The 14,573-nt window shown below is 34.4% G+C and overlaps 1 protein-coding gene across 8 annotated transcripts in view; it reads right to left on the reverse strand.

Annotated features, from left to right (window-relative positions):
* The window catches only part of toc (toucan), a 708,907-nt gene that overhangs the window by 127,945 nt on the left and 566,389 nt on the right, over nucleotides 1–14,573 (reverse strand). For all 8 annotated transcript variants that reach the window (XM_067767574.1, XM_067767572.1, XM_067767570.1 and 5 more), the window contains exon 6: nucleotides 2,666–2,797. In XM_067767574.1, the coding sequence (XP_067623675.1) occupies nucleotides 2,666–2,797 (132 nt within the window). The remainder of the gene's footprint in view (nucleotides 1–2,665; nucleotides 2,798–14,573) is intronic.

A 14,573-nucleotide genomic window follows, 5' to 3' on the forward strand; every position in this document is an offset into this window, starting at 1 on the left:
CTTTCACTTTTCAAAAAGTAAGTAAGAAATTAATGACCAACTTATGACTATCAAGATTATCAATTAAAAATTGACCTTGCAACGCCTACATTGATATAAATCGTGGTCGATGAACTACAAAATCTACAACGACCACCTTCATAATTGAAATCACTATAAATCTTCCTTCAAATTTTCTTTTCACCAACCACACAATGAAGGTGGTAATAACATAATTTTACACTTTTGAAAAACTTGATTTATGGGAAATCTGATACATTCAGTTGTTGCTCATCCAAATCTTTAAGTGGAATTTTACAAGCAAACATACACACATGCATACACACATATGTACATAGTAAGTAGGTGCCTAAGCGTGCTTCTCCATGGGTGGCGTAAATCAACCAAATTTAAAAGCCAATTCAAGCCCACACACTTTATCTATTAAAGATATCTATCTGTATTCAAACTGTGGGTATATCTCTTACATACAGCAGCGAACAGAAAAAGAGTAGTGGCAATTTTTAACAAATTTCGTCAGTCAAACTCATCTTTCCTTATTTTCGCTTTTTTAATAAAAAAAAAAACCTTCCATGAATTGCGTAACTGAAACTATGCAAAGCAAAAAACGTAAAACGGAAAAATTCGAAAAAATTTGACGAAAATTTCGAACTTTTAGTTCAGACTTTACTGGACTTTTTTGGCTGCAGTTTTGTATCCCAATTAATTTCAAAAACGTTTTCGAAAACCCAAGAAAATTGTACGAAATATTCTAACCTTTTTTTTTTTGGAGTTCTCCGAAATTTTCTGAGAATGCAGTATGGGTCTCCCAAAATTTGCATACATTTTTTTGAGAAAAGTGTTTAAGATTTTCCCCCATACAAAGTGTGACCATTTTTTTTCATGCAAGAAAATTTTAAACAACCTTTGGGAAAATTTTTTTCAAAAATCAATGGGAACTTTAAGAAACATATAACTTTGACTTTGCAGGACTTAAATTGATTGGGGTACAAAACTGCATATTCAACAAAAATTCAGAGAACTCCAAACAAAAATTTCGAAAATTTCGTAGTATTTGCACGAATTTTTTCGAAAACCTTTTCGAGATTGGTTTGAATAGCTTCAGTTACAAAATTTACAGAAGTTTTTTCTTAAAATATCGAAATTAAAAAAAAAAAAAAATTAATTGTGTTGACAAAATTTGAAAACAAAAAAAAAAAAAAAATCGCCACTGCTATTTTTCTTCACGCTACCGTACATACACTTGTTCGTTGGTGTTCCGTATCAGGGAAGAGCTTAAGTCTCAGATGATTACAAATAGACTTTTGTTATCAAATATTTTTTTGTTTTCTTTTTAATTTAATGGCCTTATTTGGTATTTGCCTCCAACGAAGCTCGTGCTGTGCTGCCTGTGATTTTTTTGTTTTGATTTATTTAGCGTTTATTTGATCTTAACACGCTTTAACTCAATTAATTGACAAGTGTCAAAACATTTATCAACTTAGCACAGTCTTTACAAGCGTAGGCTGTTTAAAGTTCAATTGACAAATTGGCACAAGTCAAAAATAATTCGGGTTTTGTACGATTGCGTGAAAAAGTAAATTTTTGGGTATTATTTGTTGCTTTAAACTGATTAAAAGGAACTCATCAAATAATTACTTTTTTTATATATTTTCATAGGTTATTATTAATGGGCTAATTAAACAAGTAAAATTGTTCAGTTAAATTGTTTGCGCCTACATTTTTTTAATCTTTTTTTCCAATTAAGGTTCAAAATAAGCAGTTCAGAAATGATTGCAAACAATACCGAAGTGATCATAAAATTCATTTTGTTTTGTTAATTTTCCGAAAGAGTAGATTATTGATGTTTATTTGAACAAGGGATCCCTTTTGAAATTTGTTTCTATGCAACGACAATGACACTGAAGAAGTCGCAACGCCGAAATCGTTTTGTCTCAAGACCAAATTTGTCAAGATGACGTTCTAATATACATCAGTTATCACGAAAATGTCACAACGTAGTCCCGAACTAATATCGAAATAGTAGCTTCGAAATTATTGCGAAAACTGTTCTGAAATTATCACAAAACAGTAACGAAATGATCCGTAATTAATGCCGAAAACTATCACGTACCGATTACGAAGCAGTTCAAAATTGGTCACGAATTTATCCCGGAACGATGAAAAAAAAATCTAGATATAGTCTCGAAATAATTAAGAAACGATCCCGACATGATCATAAAGTGATCACGAAAAAGTACCAAAAGTATCCAAAAATTAATTCCAAAAATATTCACAAGCAGTCCGGAATTGATCAGAAAGTGGTCCCGACATCAATTCTGAAGATATCCTTAAATGGCCCCGAAGCGATCCCTAAATGATTTTGAAATTGATCCGAACGGTTCCCAAAATATCTGGAAATAATCTCGAAATATTTAGGGAACTATCCCGGCACCATTTCCTGAAGTTATCAATTGCTCAGCTCTTAAGCCTTATATTTTTTGAATTCAAATAACAAAGGGAGTAATTTTTTCTGTACTCTTGAATATAAATTTCAAAAATAACTTAAATTTCGAAAATAGTTCTTAACTCTGTTCTCTGCTCGAGGAATCGGAGGCCAGTTCTTATGTAAACTTAAAAATTTATAAGAAATAAATACAATAATTTTTTTTGTAAAATAACTTACCTTTAACAAGTTTCTTAACCGTGGGTGGACTCTTTAATTTTAAGTTTCCACCAGAGTTTCCCGTGGGTGTACTAACTGCTGTTGATGTTGCAGAGGGTGTACCAGAGACGCTTTGTGTAGGATAACGTTTTTCTGAAAAAAAAAAAAATAATAATAATAAAATGTTTATTAAAAATTGGAACTCAATTTCTATTCATTTTGAGAAAGTGTGGAACAAATGTACATTATTCATATAATAATAGCTCAGTAAAGGTTGAACTTGCCGATTCGCGAGAACCTCACATAGACTAATTGAGTCCATAGTGTTGACAGATGTTTGCTCAAAGCTCAAACTGAAAAACACTATCAAAAACCAGGACCTATGTTATAAATTGGCGAATACAAGAAGCTTTCTGCGACCTATGCTACTTGGTGCCTCTAGATCTGGTAATTGTGTCACCCAGTACGTGGTCGATCGTTTCCTCCTATAACAAGCTCTTCCTGTACCTACTATCACGGACGAGGCCTAATTTAAAAGCATGTGACGTCAGCTGGCAGTGTACAGTCAGAATAACCATCAGTTTGATGAGAGAAGCTCGGCCTAAAATCTCTTCGGAGGTTATCGCGCCTTATATTAATTTATTGATTTTTATTTGATAACATTGATAGTTCAAGGTCGTACAACCAGCACATGATCTTTGATATCTTCGCCTTTTAATCTCGTTGAATCTGATTGGGATGTATATGGTGCAAGCTAAGAGGGATGCGCTCTGTTTAGCTAGCTCTTCCGGTTTTTCATTCCCATTTGTTCGGGTACCCAATATAGATGTATATTTCTCACTATTTCAATTCTTTCTAGAAATGGCTAACACTCTAAAGATATTTTAAGATGTTGTGCTTTGGGAGTTTGCTGCTCGGCTGTCACTATAAAAGTTTACGCGGTTGCAGCTTAATTTTATACTGGTGTTTCTACTACTTTGGTCACGGTGGTAGCCGTCCGTCTGAAAAGCACAAGTGATCTGTCAACTACGGCCAAGGAAACATTTTAGTCGACACCGCATTTTGAAATCACAGGAAGGAGACCTCCACTGAGTTCGAAAATCAGATGGAGCAAGACTTGACCTCACTTAGGTGGGCTAAGCGCCAAAATTTGACGATGATTATCTGTCAGCTTGTATGATCTGTTTATTTCTGGATCAACACAGTATACCGCAGACCGTGTCTCATCACTACTTTAGAACCGTCGGTGTACACGTGTGTCGCCTTGTATGCCATGTTGTCGCCCTTGCACTAACCTTCCACCTCTATTGTGACTCTAAGAGCGCAAATGCGGCTTCAAGCAGTCTGTTCGCCCAATATTTGATGACGCTGTATTGAGTCTAATTGCAGTTATTAACGCTATCTTCTTCGTAGCCAGGTCTAAGCAGTTGGTTGATAAGCTGGGTTCATAGCGGTGATTAAGGTGGTTTTACCCCCTGTCCACTGATTTAGTGCGTTCATATAGGCACCAATTCGAAGTAATCTTTCGGGGTCATTTCAGTACTAAGAACTTGTTGGTGGGGAAATTTCATACTACTCCAATTTGAATTTCTTGCATGTTCACTTTCCTTTGCTTTCTCTCGCACCTAACACTTTGATATTAAAAGTCCGAACACTGTCTGGCGCGTACATGATTCATGTATAACAACGTTGCCTACATTTAGGCACTGTAACAACATATGCATGTATGCATTGCCTAGCAGCATGTTTATAAACATTGATGACTGAACACATACAGCCATCCGCAACATGTCTTTTCTTCGGATTCATATAGATTTTTCTCTTGTTGTTGCAGTTGCATACGTACATAAAATATATACTCTCTGAGAATTTAAAAAGCTGAAGCATGTTTACGTTTAAGTTTGCGCGCAAATACTCCACGCCGTACACTTCGCCTCAGCCAATGCAACAAATTTAGTGGACTTGATGCATTTTTCTCATTCGCTGTTATGATTTTCATTTTTTGCTCATATTTTGCATTAAGCTCTGTCCTTATGCTGACCACTTCTAACTTTGTTTTTGTCATTTTATGATGTTATTAACGTTATCTTGTTATGAGCTTTTATTTATTTACTAAACGCGGGTTGAAGAAAGATTAATAAAGTAAAATTTCTTTCACTAAAAATTTAAGATTTACTTTGTGTTAACAAAGCGGATTACAACGAATTTAAACAGTTAATAAATAGACTAATAAAACGAATAGAAATAAAGTTATGAGATTAGATATGATTATTATTATTTTATTTTTTTTTTTCGTTTTTTGTTTAAGACTGAATGATAGAATTTGTTTATTTGTTTGGAAAAGTCTCAGAAAGCCAATACGTTCAAATAATTTGTCATAAAAGAAAAGTTCAATAATATTGAATCGGTGTTAGGTAACGTTTCAATAATAACAACTAAAACAGAGGTGCGGAAGTTCTGCATTCAAAGCTGTTATTTTGTGTTGTTTCGGACTCATGAAGGAGTCAATGAAGACTCTAAAACTTATCGCGCGATAAGAATGCTATTATCTTTTTTTGATGGTCATCCGATATACGTCTATATCTATTTACGATATGACTAAATACGACTAATATCTGAAATATATTGGCCTCATAAACGGCCCACTTTCGGCACGAATTGGATTCATAAAACATTCTTTTTTGAACTTTTTCGGAGCTATTTATGAGCCTTGTACGTATATTTCCATTATTGTTTTTGAATTACATCTTTTTAACATTTGTGTAAGGATACTAAACGATAAGAAAATAGGGAGACATATTCAAAGCATTGTTAGGGAAAATGGTTGAACCTGATAGTTTGGTTGATATCCCTGGAATTAGAAAAGACAATAGTGCTTTGAAAAAACACTAGAAAATTACTTGAGTAATTACATCACTTCTGAGATCCAATGAACGGAGTACGTCAGCAATATTAAAAAACAAAATCAAGCACATATCAATGTGCAACAGAAAACCAGGACGCGTCCAAACAAATGTTTCACATGATGCATTTTTTATTCAAATTAAAAATTTTTCTTAGTTCCAACAAACATTGGGAGTCATGAGCTCATTTAGAAGTCAGTTATGAAGCAATTCTCTTCTTGTAATGGCCGTCCGGCACAGCCAGCAACAAAGAAATGAGTAAAGAATATGTCCATGCAGGAAACGCTTATAAAAGTCATAAAAGACTTCTACTTAATCGGTTTTCTGATTTTCATATTAATCACATATTTGGGATTCGTTTCGCACACCTTAATAATGAGCGCTCCAAAAATGTTTCAGGAGATCAAATACGTATGAATTTTTGTTCAGAGTTGCTTAGTTTACTATACATTCCTAGCAAACGGCACATAGTTTTCATTACAAAGGAGTCATAAAAGAGTATTAGAACAATAACTGGTTTTGCTATAAACTAATCAAATGTGTCGTTTTGTATATATGGCTTGGTAGTTTGTTCCATTTGTGGCAACATTGCGTTGCATGCATCATATGTGTGTGTATGTAGATGCGCATATGCGGTGCATACAAATGTATGTATATAATCGCAACTTAAATGCATACGTTGAACAGTAGAAGTTGTATGCACAGGCACATATTAAGTGTAGATAATAGCAAATGTCTGCCCCTGCACATTTCGCTGCACTTTCCGTGTGACTCATATGTTTGTAGTATTACGGTGTGCCTTATTGCTCAAGACAATTTTTTGCGCGTTACATATGTAGCTATGTATGTTCATTACGGTGGTCCAAATAAATTATTTTTTCCATTCTCGTTCCTTCAGATCTAGGTATTCTTATATGAACTAAAATTTATGTGATATCTTCAGCTATGCAAATGTCCTAGAAAATAATGTGAGTATCTACATCCTTACTAAAACTGATATATTGAACTTTACTGGTTGATAGCTTTCCAACATATGCTGTTTGTTTTATTGAAAATAAATATTTTGAACTAATTTAGATGCCTATTTACGCAAAAAAACTTTAAATTTATATTCCTTAAACGCGAATAAATTGTTAATTAAATGACTAATCTTCCAAAAAAAAAAAATGCAGAAAATAGAGGTATCTTGATTACTATTGAGTGTTCATATAGAAACCATAACTTTGACCCCTGCGCAACGTCCTTAACCCATCTCCTATTGGGACCAAAATATATATGTGATGTTTTGACCTAGTTATTATCATCCTAAAAGGTACTACAAGAAAATACCCCTTGACTTATAAGAACCACCCTAATTTGTATACATCGATTTGGAAGATGACTACACCTCATTCTTCAAAGACTCGTAATTTAAATACCTTATAGTCGTTCATATATACAAAGAAAATCCTTATAACCGGATACTCACCGTCGCAGTGTTTTTGTCCGGCTATGCGAGATGTCCGCTTATAAGGGTGAAGTCACAAAATATATAACACATATATAAATTGTATTGTACATAGTTTATTTAAGAAATTTTTGGAAGTAAAGAATATTTGCTACATAAAAATACATATACATACATATATCGACTAAGTTCATTGTGCAAGTCTTTACAATACTAGTTTGATTGAAAAAATGGGTAAAGCTTGATTGTTTAAACATTGATTGCTTTAATTTAAAATGTTCATTTTCAAAGTGACTCTCGAAGAACCGCTGTTTAAGGGATAGGCGTAGCAAATTTACCTTCCTTTTTTTTTGGGATGCGGCTGCTGCGGATGGTTCCGGTGGCGGTGGAGAACTGATGGTGGCGATGATGTTGGTGTTGATGTGGTGGCGATACGGAGACTATGTTGTTGGCAATAAACACTTTAGTGGATGGTGCAGGAATTCAGGTTTGTGCCGCGGGTTCTGCGAATTCGCGCGTCTAGGGTGCGATCCTCACTTTTATAATGAATCAGCACACCAAATGTGTGAAATGCTTCAATAACGAGACCGGCAACAAAATGCTTTAAAACCGGGAGGGTACTTAGGATCTAGAGAACGGGATTTGCACGTAACGCGGCACTGGTGAATGCGGAAAACTTTATTATGGCTTTTTCGAACCAAACGGGTATGTCTCAAGAAAAAGGCGCTTGATAATTTTTAGAAATAAACGATTTCTTTTAATTTTAAGAGATTGCTACAATTTTATTGTCACACCGGTATGGATAAATTTCGAGTGAATAAATATAATAAGAAATGTCAAAAACAATAATAAATGAATGTATGTAGGTGCATAGTCACATCTGTCAACCCATTTTTTGGGTTGCCAGAGAGGTGAAATACGCTTGCGTGTTAGCGTACAATTCTATGAGTACGTGACTCATACATGAGTACAGGTCATAAAAACAATTCAAATACTTAACTTTAATATAGAATATGTACCTAATATAAGATATTACGTATTTGTACGTGCACATAATTCAGGATGCGTACTTATACGTAAAAGGTACATATTTAAATAAATTCAAAATGCAATTTTCAATTTCTTAAGACTAATTTCTATTAAATAGAAGGGTTGGTTGTTGGCGACTACGACAGTCGCTCAAACGCCTACATAGTAATTTTTTGCAAATTATTTCAAGCGCGCAACAAGTTTTAAAGCCTCATCATATGATGTTATAGGCTCACTTATTTCTTCTGAAAATTCATCTTCTGAATCACTTATATCCATAGTATCATCTTGTTGGTCAAATTGAATTTCTATATTGTTGTCCTCAGTGAAAACATTTTGATCCCTTTGGAGAAAACATTCCAAATCATTTGCCAAATCTAGTCCTTCCTGAAGCCTAGCATAGATTGCCAGTGGAATGTCATCTTCGGGATCAAAATCTGGAAGATCTTCATAGGTTTCCAAAAATCCTGCTTTTCGGAAGCAATTTCGGACGGTTGTGGCTTCCACTTTATTCCAAGATGCTTTGATGAAATACACAGCTTCTAGTACATTAATCGATTTTGAGAGCTCTGAGGCTGAACTTTTAATGTCAATTTTAGGTAGCAACTGTTTTAAACTAAGCTTCTATACAAAGTTTCAAAAGTTCGGATTATACATTGATACATTGATCAAGGGGTTGGCTAACTGCCGTTGTATTTGGCGGCAAGAAAATAATTCTTATGTTGGTTAAGTTTAATTCCTTTGGATGAGAAGCCGCGTTATCTAAAAACAAGAAAATTTTTCGATTCTGGGCTTTCATTCTTCGATTGAACTGCTGCAGCCATTCACTCATTACTTTTCGAGTCATCCATGCTTTTTTATTAGACTTCCAATCCACTGGCAGTTTAGCGATTGGAAAATATTTAAAAGATCGAGGACGGGCTGCTTTACCTGTAACCAAAAGCAGCTCCTTATCTCCAGCCACTTTACCACAGAACAAAATTGTGAGTCTTTCCTTTGATAGTTTACCGTCCACGCATTTTTCGGATTTAAGAAAGAGGGTTTTCTCAGGTAAGGTACGAAAGAAAAGCCCACTTTCCTCTGCGTTGTAAATGTCTTGAAACTTGTAATCGGTCAACAGAGATGGCAGTTTTGTCCTAAACTGTGTGACACCAACCTGGTTTACATCTGCAGCTTCGCCAGATACGCATTAGAAAGCAACATTATTCCTTATTCGCCATTTGTTTAACCATCCATCTGAAGCACTAAAATTAGGTACACCCACTTTGCCTGCAATTTGCATTGCCTTTGCGTTCAAAATGGGACCAGAAATCGGAATGTTTCAACCTCTAGCCTTAGCGAACCAATTAAAACTCTCTATTTCACAGCCGCCTTCTTTAAGAAAACTTCGCTTTTGATGAACATTAACTCCAGACTCCCATTTAGAACGATTTTTGTACTCAGCTGAGCAGAGCTCACAGAGTATATTAACTTTGTTCGCGTAAAGGTAATCCGTAACGGCATAAACTAATCGAGATAGATATAGACTTCTATATTTCAAAATGATCTGGGTGAAAAAAGAAATTTATTTAGCCATGTCCATCCGTCCGTCTGTAAACACGATAACTTGAGTAAATTTTGAGTTATCTTGATGAAATTTGGTACGTACGTTCCTGGGCGCTCATCTCAGATCGCTATTTAAAATGAACGAAATCGGACTACAACCACGCCCACTTTTTCGATATCGAAAATTTCGAAAAAGTGCGATAATTCATTACCAAAGACGGATAAAGCGATGAAACTTGGTTGGTGCGTTGACCTTATGACGCAAAATAGAAATTAGAAAAATTTTTGGCAATGGGCGTGGCCCACTTTTAAAAGAAGGTAATCCAAAAGTTTTGAAAGCTGTAATTTGGCAGTCGTTGAAGATATCATGATGAAGTTTGGTAGGCACGTTACTCCTATTACTATATGTGTGCTAAATAAAAATTAGCGAAATCGGATGACAAACACGCCCACTTTTAAAAAAAAAAATTTTTTTAAGTCAAATTAATATCTTTACAGTATAAAAGTAAATTATGTCAACATTTAACTCCAGTAATGATATGGTGTAACAAAATACAAAGATAAAAGGAAATTTCAAAAATCCGCCCTTTTTCATTTAATTCGTCTAGAATACTTTTAATGCCATATGTCGAACAAAAATTTACCAATCCATGTGAAATTTGGTAGGGATATAGATTCTATGATGATAACTGTTTTCTGTGAAAATGGGTGAAATCGGTTAAAGCCACGCCCAGTTTTTATACACAGTCGACCGTCTGTCTTTCCGCTCGGCCGTTAACACGATAACTTGCGCAAAAAACGATATGTCTTAACTAAACTTAGTTCACGTACTTATCTGAAGTCACTTTATCTTGGTATAAAATATGGCCGAAATCCGACTATGACCACGCCTACTTTTCCGATATCGAAAATTACGAAAAATGAAAAAATGCCATAATTCTGTACCAGATATGAAAAAAGAGATGAAACATGGTAATTGGATTGGTTTATTGACGCAAAATATAACTTTGAAAAAAACTTTGTAAAATGGGTGTGACACCTACCATATTAAATAGAAGAAAATGAAAAAGTTCTGCAGGGCGAAATCAAAAGCCCTTTGAATCTTGGCAGGAATACTGTTCATGGTATGACATATATAAATAAATTAGCGGTACCCGACAGAATATGTTCTGGGTCACCCTGGTCCACATTTTGGTCGATATCTCGAAAACGCCTTCACATATACAACTAAGGGCTACTCCCTTTTAAAACCCTCATTAATACTTTTAATTTGATACCCATGTCATACAAACACATTCTAGAGTCACCCCTGGTCCACCCTTATTGCGATATCTCGAAAAGGCGTCCACCTATATAATTATGATTTCGTATAGTTAAATGTAAAATTGCATACTGGAATGTTAAATTATAATATATTTTCTTTTATTATTAAAATTAATATTAAAAATGTATAAAAAGAAAGCTAATTATTTTTGAAAAATCAACACAGTTTTCCACATTCTCGCTATTTAGACATTAAAGAGTGTGATTTTCTTCTAAGCTTGGTGCTCGGGAGTTAAATTTAATCAAGAGTTAAACCAATGAACCCAATAATTTAAAATTGTATTAAAATAGGTACGGATTCGTTCATTTTTAAAGAAAAATTTATTGTTTATTTTGCAGTTGATGAGTTTGATACATTTTTTGCTTAGAAGATGATACCTTTTTTCTAAGCTCGTGGCAACACTGGTAGTAATTATGATACAAACACGTACAAGGTATAAACGTTTCTGATTTTATTGACGGTTTTCCGTAATGAAATTAATTTCAAATTCTAATTTAATATTTATGTTTTTTCTCTAAACAAAAAACTAATTTGAATTTTTGTAAATTAAAATACTTAACTACGCAAAAACTTCAAAAAAAAAAAAAAGTCATGCCTGACCAGAAGAGAGAACGGTTATACCTTGTAAGCCTTTTAATCATGGTAGCTACGAACACCTTTACTAGGTTTTTATGACCGCGTTACAATAAAATGTCTCATGTTCATGAGTTTAGATGTTTAAGTTCGCTTTCACTATAGCGCAAGATGTAAAAAATTAAAGGAACTTCAGACTTAGTATTTGAAATTTATTTTGGCTGCCCATTCACATAAAACATTTCTCGAAGCACTGTTATGAATATTTCCACTTACTCATTTGTAAAAATGCAGTTTTTAATTGTGGAAAGTGTTAGAAAAGTACCAACAACGAGTGGGAAAATAATTACACTTGCAAAGCCTGAAAGCGCTCATAGTCAAAGCACTTGTCAAGTTTTTCTTCTTATGACTTGCTTGCAACAAAAGTTGAAACTTGGCTACTTTTGTTTGTCAGATGGCGCTCGTGATGCGCTATTTGTCACTCTCCATGCAAATACGTGCAATCTACTCATCTGTCAGTGCATGATGCTGCATATTTTATGAAGCGAAGATACATGGAGGGAAATATAAAATTTTAATAAGCTTTCTTAATTCAGATTTACATTCAAGCACTGAGTTTGTCTCGAAACGAAAGCTGTGTAAGTAGCCACAGACCCAACATTTTTATTTTTTACTAGTACATATTTAGTTGATTGTTTTCCAGTTTAGGACGAATGCATATCCGAAATAAAAAATACATAGGAGAAATCCTGAACATAAAAATCTCTATATTCTATAAACACACATACAAATATGTTAGGACAAAATACATAAAGAACCCTGCCGATTAATCCCTAAAAAGATTCGTCTTGGATTATCCTCTTTTGTCTGCATTTGGGCATAATTGACCCCTTTCATCCCTTTCGGGTGCAGTCGGGATTAATCAGTTTGAAAGCTATGTAGCCCATTTTTTGGAATATTAAAAAAAACGGCAAAAAATAAGTAAAATAAAAAATAAAACAGGTGATTGAATCGAATTATTTAAGAAAAATGCGGAGCCCTATACCGAACCTAAATTACTAGCACTTAACGACTACGCCGGAGTTAGTGTTAAATTTTCGGAGAATATTTTTTATTCCTTTTTGAAAAGCAAACAACTTACATCAAATTGATTTGGTGGCTTTGTAAATCCTTCGATTGTGTTTCTGCCATGAAAAATGCGACTGATTCCTATTTGAGTTCTTATTGATGCGAAAAAGGACTAGTCTTCTTAGGACATGCTCAAACAAAAGGAAACAGTTCAACTCATGCAAACCAGACCAGACGCATTTTTTGCAGGGAAGTTACTCAATAAACAAAGTATAAATTTAAGGACCTCTCTTCAGTTGCAATTCAGGGGAATGCTTGAACTCTAAGAGGATTGCAGTTGGCCAGCAAAATAACAATATCTGACAAGGACAAGAACAATAGCACAAGCTTCTGCGTTTTGTGTATATGTGTTACGGTTCCCCGGGCTTAGGTTTTGATCAATATTCCGGACGCATTGCTCCTGTCAATAAATTATTTCATAAACTAACTCCTTGGATAGTTATTAGTTAATATACGAACCAAATCATGACCTCCCGATCGCTAACGACTTTATAAAGTTATTGCAATGAACTGGCTGACTATCCGATTGAATTAAGGGATATCGATGTACCGCCGTAAGTTGATGAAGAGAATTGTTTTAAAGAGTGAGCAACTTTCAAGAGAAAATATTTTAAAAGCATTTTAAGAGACTCAAATATGTACATGTTTTTCTCTTTTCTATTTTTTCAACAAGTGTGTTTTGCGATTATTTCGGATTGCTGGTATCAGGTTTTTGTTTAACCGCAATATACATACATATGTATCAAGTTAATTAACATACTAAAGTATACGTGATTATTCAAATTTAATGCGAAGTTTATTTGTTTAAGAAGGAGGAATGTAGTTTGAGTAAAAACAAGTAAGGGTGTATAAGTTCGGGTATAACCGAACATTATATACTGAACGTGAGCTTCAATTGTACAATTCTATTCAGACAAATTACTTTTCTACATTACACGTGGCACCGCCCATTTAAAAAAATGTCTCCCAATTTCCTCTTACAATAAAACTTGGTATATGAAATATCATTGATACTCTACTATTTTTCGCTAAGATATAGCTTATTATTCTAGTCTACGACCGTTTTAAACTTCTTTTATATGAAAGTAGGCGTGGTCTTTGATCCATTTTTACTAAAAATATTTCCTGCTATAAGGAAAATATGTGTACACCCAATTTTATTACGATATGTTAATTTTTCTTCGAGACATGGCTCCCGAAACATAAAAAATTGCTTAGTCAAAAAAGGGGCTCGCCCATTTTCAAAAATTGTAATATATTCTAATTTTTGGTTATAATTCATTAAGAAAGTAAGATACCATTAATATTAAGCTCTTATTCGCAAATGTATAGCTGACCTAGGAGCGCCTTGAAATCCAATAGTGGAAGAGAAGCTTTGGGCATGTTTGCGGTGGGAGCAACATTTATGTTGAACCTAATACTAATGATCAATATGCATATTTTTCGGCAGTTGCAGTTCTTTTATGATATTCGACCGGAGTTGGGTTCAATACCAGCCCGGAACAACTCGTTGAACGTCAAAAAAAAAAAAAGAAAACGAATAATTGTCTCGTGTAAAGCGGCTCCACGGCATTCATCCTAGGCCTCAACACATATTTCAAATGTTTTGCGCTTCATAATAAATATTAGTTTAAAACAAGTAACGAAGGTTAAGTTCGGGTGTAACCGAACATTTCATACTCAGTTGAGAGCTATGGTGGCAACATAAGGGAAAATAACCATGTAGGAAAATGAACCGAGGGTAACCCTGGAATGTGTTTGTATGACATGTGTATCAAATGAAAGGTATTAAAGAGTATTTTAATACGGAGTGGGCCATTGTTCTATAGGTGGACGCCATTTAGGGATATCGCCATAAAAGGGGACCAGAATTGACTCTAGATGCGTTTGTACAATATGGGTATCAAACGAAAGGTGTTAATAAGTGTTTTAAAAGGGAGCGGGCCTTAGTTCTATGGGTGGACGCCTTTTCGGGATATC

This window comes from Eurosta solidaginis, chromosome 2 (genome assembly GCF_040869045.1).
Source record: "Eurosta solidaginis isolate ZX-2024a chromosome 2, ASM4086904v1, whole genome shotgun sequence".
Lineage (NCBI taxonomy): Eukaryota > Metazoa > Arthropoda > Insecta > Diptera > Tephritidae > Eurosta > Eurosta solidaginis.